The sequence below is a fragment of the Triplophysa dalaica genome, chromosome 9, assembly GCF_015846415.1.
Source record: "Triplophysa dalaica isolate WHDGS20190420 chromosome 9, ASM1584641v1, whole genome shotgun sequence".
NCBI lineage: Eukaryota > Metazoa > Chordata > Actinopteri > Cypriniformes > Nemacheilidae > Triplophysa > Triplophysa dalaica.
In genome coordinates, this window is record NC_079550.1 from 4,894,756 (window position 1) to 4,907,853 (window position 13,098).

Here is a 13,098-nt window from a genome sequence, read left to right on the forward strand (position 1 = left end):
GGCGGTGGGTTTGGGTTTTTTTTGGATGGTTGGAGGTTCCTGGCTTAGGAGGTGATGTTGTTGAGGGAGGCGTTGGGAATGGGCTTCGGCGGGTGGTCTAAGGGAATATGAGTTCCGAATAGGGAGGTACTTGGGTGGGGTGTAGGTCCGCTTCCGGTGCCAGCTGCCTGAATTTCTTGAAAGCGAAGCGGGAGAGTGAATCTGCTATTTGGTTTTTTGACCCGGGGATGTGTTTTGCGGTTATTATGAATTGGTCGCAAGCTGATATCCAAGTTAGTCTTCTTATCAAAGGCGTTAGTGTGGGGGAGTGTGAACGGCCTTTGTTGATGCAATGCACGGTGTAACACATCTCAATAAAATGGAAGGAAGGAGGCGGGAACCGGCAAACATTTAAACATTTAATAAATTAATATAACAGCCGGCGGCCCCTCACGGACGACCGCCGGCGAACAAAATATAATATAAATACAAACATAACCCAAGTTCGGGCCCGGTCCTCTCTCTTCGACGGTCCGGTCGCTCGTTCCTTTTATATGCTCCCATCTCCTACTTGATTCGAGGCCGGTGTGCGCACAGCTGGCGCTAATTCACAATCACTCACCGGACTCGAACCACGGTCTCGCCCCGCCTACTCTACTACATACCCCCATCACCCCTCACAGGCCGGGGGGTACCCCCGCGACTGTGCAAGCTCCCTCCCCCTCCCTCGGGGGGGGTGGGGTGGGGGTATGCAGCGACGAGACGAGACAACGGAGACGGGAGCCCTCGGAGCGACCGGAAAGAGAGAGGGGAGAGAGGAAAAAAAAAAAATCTGGTTCCCCGACATGCTGCCGCTCGTTCCTCAACCAGCCGGAGTACTCTCCTTCGCGGAGCCTTGCGGTGGCCCTGGGGATTCGGTGGACGGCTCGACCGTCCGCCCCCTGGCGGCCGGCGGTGGATCCTCCTTTATCCGAGAGTCGGGGTGGGTTCCCCGTCCCCTGTTCCTCCCCCTTGGGCGGACGGACGCAGGCTCCGGCCTCTGGCAGGCGGTGGCTCACCCGGCACTTCCGCCCCCTGCTCCTCCCCCTCGGGGGACGGACACAGGCTCCGGCCTCTGGCGGACGGCGGCAACCCCCTCGCTCCCACTTGGACGAAAGCCATCCCACCTCGACCCAGGGGCGCGGCAGCAAAGGTCGCCGTTCCACCGAAGTTTTGACGGTGGCCGCACTGTGCACTTCCGTTTCCCCAGAGCCACCGCTTCGGGCAGCCACCGCTCTCCGGCACCGCGAGGCCCCTCGGCAGCGAGGACTCTCCGACAGCATGTCTCTCCTTCCTCCCGGGTTTCGGCATCACTGTAACACATCTCAATAAAATGGAAGGAAGGAGGCGGGAACCGGCAAACATTTAAACATTTAATAAATTAATATAACAGAACAAAACATAATATAAATACAAACATAACACAAGTTCGGGCCCGGTCCTCTCTCTTCGACGGTCCGGTCGCTCGTTCCTTTTATATGCTCCCATCTCCTACGTGATTCGAGGCCGGTGTGCGCACAGCTGGCGCTAATTCACAATCACTCACCGGACTCGAACCACGGTCTCGCCCCGCCTACTCTACTACACACGGCTGCTTCGTTGTCGCAGTAAACTGAAATACTGCTGGTTGACCATTCTTTCCCCCACAAAAAGGCTGAGATGACTAATGGGTAGAGCTCGAACAGCGCCGAGGACGAGGAAGACTGGGGGAGATTTTGTAGTTGGGGAGGCCATGTGGATGCAACCAGCGCGCTTGGTAATACCCTCCGAAACCGACGGATGGGGCTGCGTCGGTAAACAATTGGATGTCTTCTGGGTTCAAAATCATGTCGTTGTAGAAAAAGGAGAGACCGTTCCATTGTTTTAGGAAAGTTATCCACAGACTCAGTTCGTTGCGGCATGCGTTGGTGAGGGATAACTGGTCCTCGAGTGCGGGAACGGAAGACGCGAGTTAGAGGAGGTGGGAGATGAAAGGGCGACCTTGCGGGATGATGCGTATGGCGAAGTTAAGGTGGCCGAGGATGGAAAGCAGTTCGCGTTTGGAGCAGTTGGGGTTATCTATGAGAGAGGTGGCGACCAGAATGTTCCTGTCGATTTTCTCTTTAGGTAGGGAAGCTTGAAATTTTTTTGAATCTAAATTGATTCCTAGAAACTCTATGGATGTGCTTGGACCTGCGTTTTTTTCATGTGCGAGCGGGATCCCGAGTTTAGCAAAAAGCTTTTGGACTATTAAGAGGTGTGCGGCTGGGATGGAGTAGTGAGGGGAGATTATTAGAAAATCGTCTAGTAGGTGAATGATGTATGGAATTGCGTAGTTGTTGGACAGAATCCAACAGATTGCTTCTGACAACATGTCGAAAATGTTTGGGCTGCTTCGGCATCCGAAGGTCAGGCGGACGGAAAAATAGAACTTTTGGTTCCAACGAATTCCAAATAGGTGCCAGAAATCTGGGTGAATCGGCATTATTTTAAAAGCGGAGGTGATGTCGACTTTGGCTAGCCATGCGCTGCGCCCTGCTTTTTTGATCCGGGTTATTGCTTGTTCGATGTCGTGGTAGTGGAGGGAGAATTCTTCGAGTGTTATGATGCTGTTGATGCTTGGGATTGTGGAATTATGTGGTGATGAGAGGTCGATAATTAGACGTTTTTTACCGGAAAATGTTCTGGTTGCTATGCCTATGGGGCTGATGCGGAAAACGCTGAAGGGGGGTTTGTGGAATGGACCTATCATGAAATTTGCGTCGGTTTCGCTTTTGATTAAATTGTCGACTATTTCTGGTTCGGCGAGGGCGGACTGGAGGTTAGCGCAGGTGGTGCTCTCGGATGGGAGGCTTTCGACACCGGGGTTGAAGCCGCGTTTAAGCCCTGACAGTAGAAACTCTGAGAAATTAGCGTTGGGGTGTTGTGACAATTCTAGAGAAAGGTAATGAACGTTCACAGGTGTCGAGAGGTAGTTTCTGAAATTTTTATTTGCTGATTTTTTCACAGGGCATATAAAGCGGGCATGGGCGCCGCCACAAAAATCGCAAATATGCAAATAATTACAACGGTGCCTGGTGCAGGTGTTGTGGTTGAAATTCAGGCAGACTTGGTTCTTGGTCCGGTTGCGGTAGTTGGCTGGTGGTGCGGAACGGGTGCTTGTGCGGGGAACGTAGCTGGTTGATTATTCCTGCTGCGGTTCGGGGCAGGGCGGAATGGAGGGGTTGATTTGGGGGCATGCTGTGGTTGAGTGGGTCAGTGATCGGCAGACGGCACAGGAGTTGTTGTGGCATCCAGTGAATATCCTATTATGGAGTTCGTTGTCGAGGGCTCCCCAATATGGACATTGGTTCCACTGGGCGACTCTTATCGCGCATTTTGCGGAAAAAAGCTTGTGATAGGTGTAGAAATGGGTTCCTCCGTATGACAGCGCAAGCTCAGCGACAATTGCTAGATAGTCGCTAAGTTCGCGTCTCCTGTGTGGAAAGGTGGTGCATATTATGTCCGTGTAGCGTGTGAATGCAATAGTGAACTCGGTGAATGACAATAGTCGTGAGTGGTTATGTGCAGTGTTTTTTAAAGTGACGGAGAAATCGCCGCAATTGATGTGGCGATCAGTGGGGGTTGGAGGGATGGGAGATAGGAGGGTGAAGAGGTCGATGTCAGCTCCTGCGAGGATCTGATCCCTTATTCTACCGGCTACTGGGGGAGGTTCTAGGGCTGGGGCGTTTGGGGGTATGGCCATGGGTGTTGCAGAGTGGAGGCTAAAGCTGTGCGAGAGCTGGATAGTGTGGGCGGGAAGATTTCGGCTGCTGGAACCGCGTGCGGATGTGGCATCGCGCTCTGTGCGGCTCCAGAGCCTGTGGTGATAGGAAAAGTGAAAAAGGTTTGGGCCTGCGCCTGTGCCGGAGGCAACCTCGCGGCATCTGATGGCATTGGGCCTGCAGGCCAGAGCCCGGAGGGAAAGTGGGAAGTAGGATAGCCTGATAGGGTAGGAAAAGTTGCCGCTGGCAGGCGCGTGCTCGCGCTGCCGTGGCGGTGGAGAGTCAGCGTGGGGTCGTCGGAGGAGCTGGACTCGGGTGATCTTGCGCCCAACTGGTTGCGGGTATCTGCTCGGTCCGGGGCGTGGCCTAAGCTGGCCGAGGGCCGTCGATGCTTGTCTTTGTGAACGGCGCCTCTTCCTCGGTGTGGTTGGAGTGGTCGCTGCCTGGTGTTGGGAGATCGTGGTGTTTCGTATCTTGGCAGTGGCTTTTGGTTTTGCAGATGGCGCCGTTGTTGGAGCTCCGGGTTGGCTGGCGGTGTAAATGTTGTACAGCTCCGATTTGGTTGCTTTCCTGGAGAACGGGATGTCTGCGTTTCCTAAAGCCTGTCGTAGGGTTTTCCTTTCCAGCTCTGCAGGAATCATATTTGAATTTAAAGACACTTTTACACCCAAATAATTAATTGCATCTTTAATCAGAATTTATGCGCCATACAAAAGAGTTAAATGTACGATGGGGACATTTGTTTTTTCAAGTAGCCTACAAATGAAATTCAAATTAATTTAGAAAAAAAGTTAAAAACTATAAAGACTTAATTAGCAATCATTATTATAAAAAGGTGCTGAGTTGCATATTGCCGACTAAATCAGGTGGATTTTTTTCATTTGGAAGCTTTCACATGCCTGTAAAGTGTAGGGATAGGCTTGTGAGCATATTTTGAAAATGACCCAGCCCGTAGAATCTCTTCAATGTTTGGTATCAGACACGCATGCCACTCTGAGACAACTTCCGCTCAGGATCACCTGTTCGTTTACGGAGCATTTGATGGCTGGAGAAATCAGCCGGCACTGCGCACTCGAACACACCTGCCTGAATATATTTGAGATGTATTTAATGTAATCGAAGAAGCGGTTCATCCTCACGAGGCGATGGTTCTTGCGTTTATTCTATTTGAGAGTTTGATAGACGTTAATGGTCGCTGTGTGGAAAAGCTGTGAAGAATCTAACACGACATAAGGGTGAGTGAATGACAGAAATCTATATAATAATAATATTATTTTCTATCAAACAATGACAAATGTACAACTTCAAAAATGTGTATTTAAACAAAGACAAGTTTATTCATTGCACACATGTTAAGTAAAAATGTACAGGATTTTTCTTTGCACACACTAAAGTAAAATTGCACATACGTATTTTATTGCACACATATTTGATTTTATTTGCACATATACTTAATTTTTTGCAAATATACTTAATTTTTCTGCACATATACTTCATTTCTTTTGCACATATACTTCATTTTTTGCACATATACTTCATTTTTTTGCACATATTCTTAATTTCTTTGCACATATACTTTAAAACATATACTTATTTATATCACACATAAACTTAATTATTTTGCACATAAAACTAAATGTTTTTTTTCCACACATGAAGAGAAAAGCTATGTATAGGAGGTTTGGGGTTCATGAGGAGCAGATGAGGAGTCACTACTGTTACAGTAGTGTGAGTTATAGAAGGAGATTCGGGATATAGTAAGAGTTGTTCTTATTAACACACAAATGCTTCAATGCTGGACTGTTGAGGTATCTCTCCCGCAGTAGCTGTGTTTCTGTTGTTTCCCTTTCTTTTCTCATTTTCTCCTCCTGTCGTTCTTTGGTCTTTTTCTCAAGCCAGTGATGAAGAACAAACAATCCTTTTGTTTTGCTGGGAGCTTTGGTCTTCTCTGGAGCTTTCAGGTGATCTTGGGTATCTCCAGCGGGACCATAAGGATCTGTCATGATGGTGTTTTCATGAGTGTCTTTCTCCTTCTGAAGGGTTTGTTGTTTGTTAGTGTTGCTCTCTGGATGGGATTTTTTCACAGGTGTCTCCTGCCGCTCTGGAGCTTCTGGCTGAACTTCATCCATTTCACTTTCACTATCCAGCATCTCCGTGTTCTCCATCCAACAAAACATCGGTTGATCTTTTATCATGGGCTTGGGTCTTCTGTGTCTGGTGTCCTTCAGCTCAAATGGAGAGATGAACTTCACCTCAGGCTCATCAGACTCGGTGTTATCATTCACGTCCATGAGGATGAGATCAGACTGTGATGAAGGTGCTGACAGTGATATCGCCTCGGTATGTTCATATGGGATGTAAGGAGATGATCCTGAAAAATGAAGACATTGAGAGAGTCACAATGTTTTATCTCGACACAATGTACTCTTGTCACATCTGATACACTTTCTCTTACCTGCATGGTCCGTGTCTTTAGCATTGTTCACATTCTTCGCTGATCTTTCACTCTCCAGCATCTCTTTGTTCTCCTCCATCCAACTAAACATTGTTTGTTTTTTCCTCATGGGCTTAGGTCTTCTCTGTCTGGTGTCCTTCAGCACAAATGGAGAGATGATTTGCACCTCATCTTCATCTTCAATGTCCATGAAGACAAGTTGTGTAAAGAGATCAGACTGTGTGGTGACCAGCTGTTCAGGCACTGATGAATGATGGGAATTTACCCTCTCAGCTGTTGGAGCTGGTGTTGGTGGACCAGCTGATATTGGCAAAGGAGATGAAGTGAGTGTTGATGTTTTTAGTTTCATCTTGTCATACATCACCTACTTTCTCTTACCTTCATATTTTGTCACCTGCGCCTGTTCAGGATTCGGGTCGGGTGAGGCAGATCGACGAAACCCTGATGAATGAAGAGATGGAGAGAGTCTCAAGGTTTTACCTCAACATACAAAGTGTTTCAACTGTGAAAACTTTAAAAACCTTCTGTTACCTTCAGGATCCATGTTTTCAGCTTCCTTCATCACTTTCCTCCTTGAACGTCTCATCTTTGATCGCTCAGGTGATGAAGTTGATGGTTTAGGATAAACACGTCTCACCAGCGGTTCAGGCACTGATGAATGATGGGATTTAGAGAGTCACAATGTTTTTACCTCAGCACAATGCACTCTTATCACATCTTTATAAACTTTCTCTTACCTTCATGATCCGTTTTCTTTTCACCCTTCTTCAGTTTATTGACTGAAAGTCTCTCCTCTGATCTCTCAGGTGATGCAGTCGCGGGTTGAGGATCCACAAGTATCGCCAGCGGTTTAGGCACTGATGAATGAAGAGAAAGAGAGTTTCAAAGTTTAACCTCGAAAAATTTAATATTGTCATGTCTTTATAAATGTTTTCTTACCTTCATGATACATGTTTTCAGCTTCCTTCCTCTGGTTCCTCCTTGAACGTCTCACCTTTGATGTCTCAGGTGTTGCAGTAGAGGGTTGAGGATCAACACGTATAACCAGCGGTTCCAGCCTTGATGGATGACGGGATTTTATCCTCTCAGCTGGTGGGCATGGAGCGACTTGTATCGGTGGAGGAGATAGTGAAAGTGTCAAGGTATCGATGTTCAATGGAGAAGCATCTCTGGATTCTTTCCTAGACTTTCTGTGAACTGCAGGACTTGTTTTGTTGTCAGTCTGCATCTTCTTCATATCTCTCTTTTGTGCCGATACGTTCACATGTTGCTCTGAATGTTTGGCTCTTTTCTTGGCTTTCTTTGACCTCACAGGTACTGAAGCAGAGTTTTTCACCAGCGGTTTCAGTGTTGACTCTCTCCTTATACCTTCAGCATCATCTGTCTTTCTCTCTCTCTTCCTCATCTCTCTCCTACCTTCCCTGGCTTTCTTTCTCTCTCGAATACTTTCAGTCTTTGTTTCAGATGTGCTCACCTCCAGATTCTCTGAGATCACTCCCTCTTGCTCTGTTATGGAGTATCTTTTCTTGATCTTCCTCATTTTCTTGTCATGTCTGGAACTTGTCGGTGTGGAATCATCTTGACGCTGTGCTCCTCTCTGATCTTGCTCCTGTACAGTGTTGGTTATAACTAGTTACTAAGTAATTAGTTACTGTAATTTAATAACATTCCGCTTGAAAAAGTATGTAAGGATTACTCTTTTTTTTTTCTGTAGTTTAATTACCGTTTCTTCTGATGTAATTGAACTAAATACTGTGTAATATATTCAATAGTGAAAATGACATCAACACTAAGTCTAAATTTAAAATGTATGCTTTAATGTATCCTTCTCGCATTTGGTATACTTTGGTCAGTTAGTAAAAATAATTCATGAAGTTATTTATTTGAAATAATTAAGAAAGCCGTTTCATGTCTATCCTTGAATCAATGCTAATCAAGATTGATGTAGGACGTAGAAAGTAATTAGGAATGGATGGAGAAATTTGTACAGTAATGTAATAACACTATTTAATATGTATTTAGTTAATAGTAATTATCACTTTTTCAAAGTAACTTACCCAACATTGCTCCAGTGTTTGGTTGCATTCCGGATCTGACGTCTCGTGGCCCAAACATCCACAGTTCACTTGTCCCATGATGTGAAACTATACTAAAGTCGCCTACTTACTTTAATACTAAACTTAAAAAAGTATTTATGGTACTTTTTGCAAAGCGCAAATGTAAAAGTAATCGTGAATACAAACTAGTAACTCCGGCACTTGCTCGCGCTGATAAACAAATTTGCGTTGATCTCTGACGTCATCAACAATATTAGTAACCAATGGAAACCACAGCAAACCTTAAATATAAACATAAACCATTGAAATAAAGACTTAAACTACAATAATCATTTAAATTGGAATGTTTCATCAATTTGTTACAGCTGAGAGCATTAGGCAAATGTTTAACAAGCAGAGAACACGAATCATTGACTGTAATAAAGTTTATGGTGTAAAAGACGCCATCTAGCGACTCTTTGAACTAAGTGCATTATTTAAAGGAATCTGTGTGATTAAATAAGCCGTTCGCGTTAAACATCCACGTATCGCGAGATCACGCTGCTCCCGTTTGACGTGCGATCTGCGCAGAGCAGCTGAGGTGATTTGATTTACATCTTGATGTTTTCATTGTCGTTGGTAAAATTTCGGTGTGAGATTTATCAATAAAGTCGTAGACTCTACAAAAGAGATACGAACAAAACTCAGATGTGGGCTCAGCCTCAGTATTATATACACTAAACTTACAGCTCCATTCTAAAATGTACATGTAGATGTTTTGAGAGATTTCTTTTAACTCATGGGTGTATTATTGAATATTCTCTTATTTTAGTAAAAGATGTGAGGGAGTATATATTGGTTTGCCTAAAGCAGCTCTAGTGTGTATTTTCTTTATGTATTTGCTGTAATATTATTTAAACTAATGTGAAGTTTTTTCTGGAAAATGTTTATAATAGATCGTGCATTGATTTCATTGTGTCTATTTGCAGGTGTGTTTTGCACGAGCTGTGAACACCAGATGTCGCTCCTCTCATATACAGTTCCTGTGCCCAGTTGCATAAAGCACCTTAAGTTTTTCTTAAGTGATTTCCCTTTACCAAAGACAATAGGAGAATAACTTTAGTAAAACTTAAGGTATATTTAAAGGCACACTTAAGGGTAAATTACACTTAAGGTGCTTTATGCTAACAGGCCCTGAAATACAGGCTGCCACACCGAAGCCAGTTAATCTGCAAAGATCTTTAGAAGACCTGCAGTAGCCCCATCAGGACTGAATGCTTTCTTCTTGTTTATGGATCGAAACACTTTCCTCACATCCTCCGTATTGATAACAATATTCTCAGGTGATAAAACTAAAGAAGCTATATCACCTGTAGTTTCATTGCGGTTTACATTTTCACTTGGTGATTCAAATTTGGTAAAGAAAGTGTTCAATTTATTGGCCCAACATAGTTGATTATTAATTACAACAGATCTTGTTGAATACTCAAAGATTTCCCAGTTTGTCCAGTCAAAACATCTATATTTTCAGGCAGCCATAATCTGATGGTTCTCTTTTCGGGCCTACTTTGTTTAAGTTTTGTCCTGTACACAGGAATCATATATTCAGTATTGGTGGCAAACATTTAGACACATAGGCATCTCTTATGTTTACAAAACAGTTATCAAGAATGTTGTCTTTACATACTGTTCAAAACCAGGCATCACAGTCTCCAGTTTACACTGGTTTAAATCACCCAGCACTATCACCATTGTATCACAAGTGATTTGGCTGTAGTTCATGAACATGGTCCGCTATCAGTTTGGCTGCCAAAGATGTTCTGTTAAATACACGTCAAAGTACACGTAGAATACACGTAAACAACGCGTGATTCAGACGCCAGTTTCCAGTTTAAACAGGTCAATATCATTGGCTGCCTAAGAATTGGGTCAAACCATTTCTGCACACTTGGGGGGTCCTATAGACTCTGATTTACCAATATCAAACATGCTGGATACTTCTATTTATTTGTCTTTTTTTTGTCTTTTATGTATTAATGTTATGTAGATAAACTAATATGATTGCTGAAAAAAAAAATTACCTGCTTTTACTCCACTCATGATTTTTTCTTAAATAAACACAGTAGTAGACATACTAGCTTTACCATTTATCATATTTTGGTTAGCATCAAAAAATTATATGTTTGTGTGGGAAAACAGTTACAGCAAAGGTACTTAATTAAGACAGGTATAGGATAAAGAGATTTTGCTCTTAAACACGTGATATCATTTAAAATGAATTAACGACTTTCAGGATTAGGATGAGCGCTTGTACCTAACTTTATCAAACACTTATTTGTGAAATGAGTGAACACTAACATAAAAGAGTGACATCTGCGCCTAGCAACCAAATAATATAGTGGTACTGGCAGCTGATCAAGACAAAATATAATTAAACATTTTTTGAACCTTTATAAATGTCTAACAAAGAAAGAAAATACACTTTCTGTGTGCATTGATAGAAACCTAGAACTTAGAAATTTAGCACGGTGGAAAATGCACAGAGCTATTCTTTATTGCACATATTTGAATGTGAACATAAATTACTGTCCCCTTCTTTAGGAAACTGAAGCCTCTACATTCAGTTGGTACAAGAGAAATATAAACAAAAATCTTTAATTGCTGTATATAAATAAATTTAGTCCTATGCTACGAATGAATGCCACTTTCTCTGATTTAAAGGTACAGTGTGTAGCATTTTGAAGGATTTATTTACCAAAATGTAATATATAATACAAAACTATGTTGTGAGTGGTGAAGAAATACCTTACAAAATGAACCGAAATGTTTATATTACCTTACAATGAGCCATTTTATGTATATACACCGCGGGCACACCCTTACATGTAATTTATCAAATTGCACAGCCATGTTTCTATAGTAGCACTACACGGACAAACTGAGCGCGTTTCGTAAAAGGCAGAAGTAGCAGAAAGAACAATAACAACATTTTCTCGTCGTGTTTTTTATTAGAAATAGAAACGGTTCTTTGTCGCAGTAAGAAGTGAAATTTGCGCTAATGGCGGACCACACATACTCTGCACACGAGCCGACAGAGCATCAATCTGTGTCGTCAAAAAAGAGAAAAAACGATGCAGCAAGGCGAAGTCGAGACAAAAAATGGCAGAAAGCCCGAATAAACATCGGCGAGGTTCTTTTCAAAAAGACATGAGGGCATGAAGCAGGAAACGGGTTTGCTAAGCGACGCCGAAGTTGCCAACTTTCTGCTGGACCGGTAAGTTTGTCTAATTTCCGCAATATAAGTGAACTGTTTGTTTGATAGCTTTAGCTAACAGATGAGCATGATCATCAAGAGAAGTAGCGTTTTTCCTTGTAAATTTTTAGTACTTTGTAATTGTATTATAAGTCCTTGTTGCATGGCCGTGTGCAAATCAAGTTAGAAATCATGTTTACAATCAGAATTTGCATAAATCGGGTGTAAGTTATATTATAATACTGCTTTGCTTCCACATCCTCTCTTGTGGGGTCCTCCCGGGTAACGTTAGCTCCTCTGCCTCTCCTCGCCCTGCCTGCATCTCCAACACCCCTACCTCTCCAACACCCCTTCCTCACTGCCCTCTTCTTCTCCCTCTTACTACCTGTGTTAAGTCCTCTGATTGACTCTGTGATGATAAGAAAAACGTCTGCTAAGACTTTCCCGGTTAGATTACACGCCTTTAGCATTAGCAAGCTATTTCAATAGGCTGTAAATTACGAACCAAGTTACCGTGCCAAAAAATGCTATGCAAAATAAGCGAATAAATCACTGACACAATGTTAACAAGTAACAATAATATTCACTATAACGATTAGAGTAAATGATGAATTAAGTAAATTTAATTTAATTATTTTTCTTTGTAAATAAACCTCGTCACTTGACTTGCAAAGGTTACTCTCTTCTGTCTCAAACAACGACATCTCTGTCCTGTGTCCGTCAATTCAGTCTGTTGTTCGCCTGTGATACGTAGATTGCAATTATCAACACCACCGATAATGGCCGCTATCATTTACGGAACCCTTTTGTCCTGTGACGGCAACCGTAGCCTCTCTAATGGAAGGGAGAGGGGGGTAGAGGAGCTGTATGTTGCAATTTCCTACATCGCCAATAGTGGCCTCTGAAATTTACACACAGAACCTTTAAATTACATACCTAATCTAACCTTACAGATCATATTTGTTTGTAAAACTTTGTCAGGGCCTTTTAAGAATCCTGCAACCCTCTCAGTGCACTCTTAAGGTGCTGGATTGTTAATTAATAAAACAAATTTAAGATAAAACAGGTGGAAAACAGATGTCAGTATGTAATCTCATATAATTAAGCAGCAGTATAAACACTATTCATATATATCAATATAGAATTTACTTCCTCTATTTAGCCATTTAACAAACAATAAAAAAATTGGAGAGTCATATTGATGTCATTGATGGCTGGTCCCAACTGACTGGTCAGCTGAAGCATACAATTTTAATTATTTGGGTCATAACCATCCTGACACTGGTTTAAGTGAGGCCACACTAAAGTGGTTCTGTGGTCATAGCAGAGAACTCTGCAAAAACATCTGCATGGCTATCCGCAACCAACAGGCCATTAATCGCCCTGTCTTAGAAAAGGGAAAATTGTACTTAGGGTTTCTTTTCCACAATCCAAGTGTTCTGTTTTGTTCCCATACTTTACCTCTCAAGCACTGACAGAACACAGATTCATCCACTGAGCCAGGCCAGTTGACATCCACGCTTAAGTTGGTCATCAATATAACTATTCTTTACAATTTTTAAATAAAAACTGGTGTCGCTGAGAAGACAGCTC

The 13,098-nt window shown here is 43.0% G+C and overlaps 1 protein-coding gene and 1 pseudogene across 1 annotated transcript; both read right to left on the reverse strand.

The window, feature by feature from the left end:
- Nucleotides 1-97: 97 nt before the first annotated feature.
- On the reverse strand, nucleotides 98-4,402 carry LOC130428710 (uncharacterized; annotated as a pseudogene).
- Nucleotides 4,403-5,185: 783 nt separating this feature from the next.
- Nucleotides 5,186-8,673, reverse strand: LOC130428244 (titin-like). The gene is made up of 7 exons (XM_056756101.1): nucleotides 8,274-8,673; nucleotides 7,156-7,825; nucleotides 6,954-7,073; nucleotides 6,748-6,867; nucleotides 6,595-6,657; nucleotides 6,217-6,516; nucleotides 5,186-6,132 (listed from the first exon to the last, which is right to left on the reverse strand). The coding sequence occupies exons 1-7, from the start codon at nucleotides 8,349-8,351 to the stop codon at nucleotides 5,495-5,497; spliced, it is 1,989 nt and encodes a 662-aa protein (XP_056612079.1). The 5' UTR covers nucleotides 8,352-8,673; the 3' UTR covers nucleotides 5,186-5,494.
- Between the last annotated feature and the right edge of the window lie 4,425 nt (nucleotides 8,674-13,098).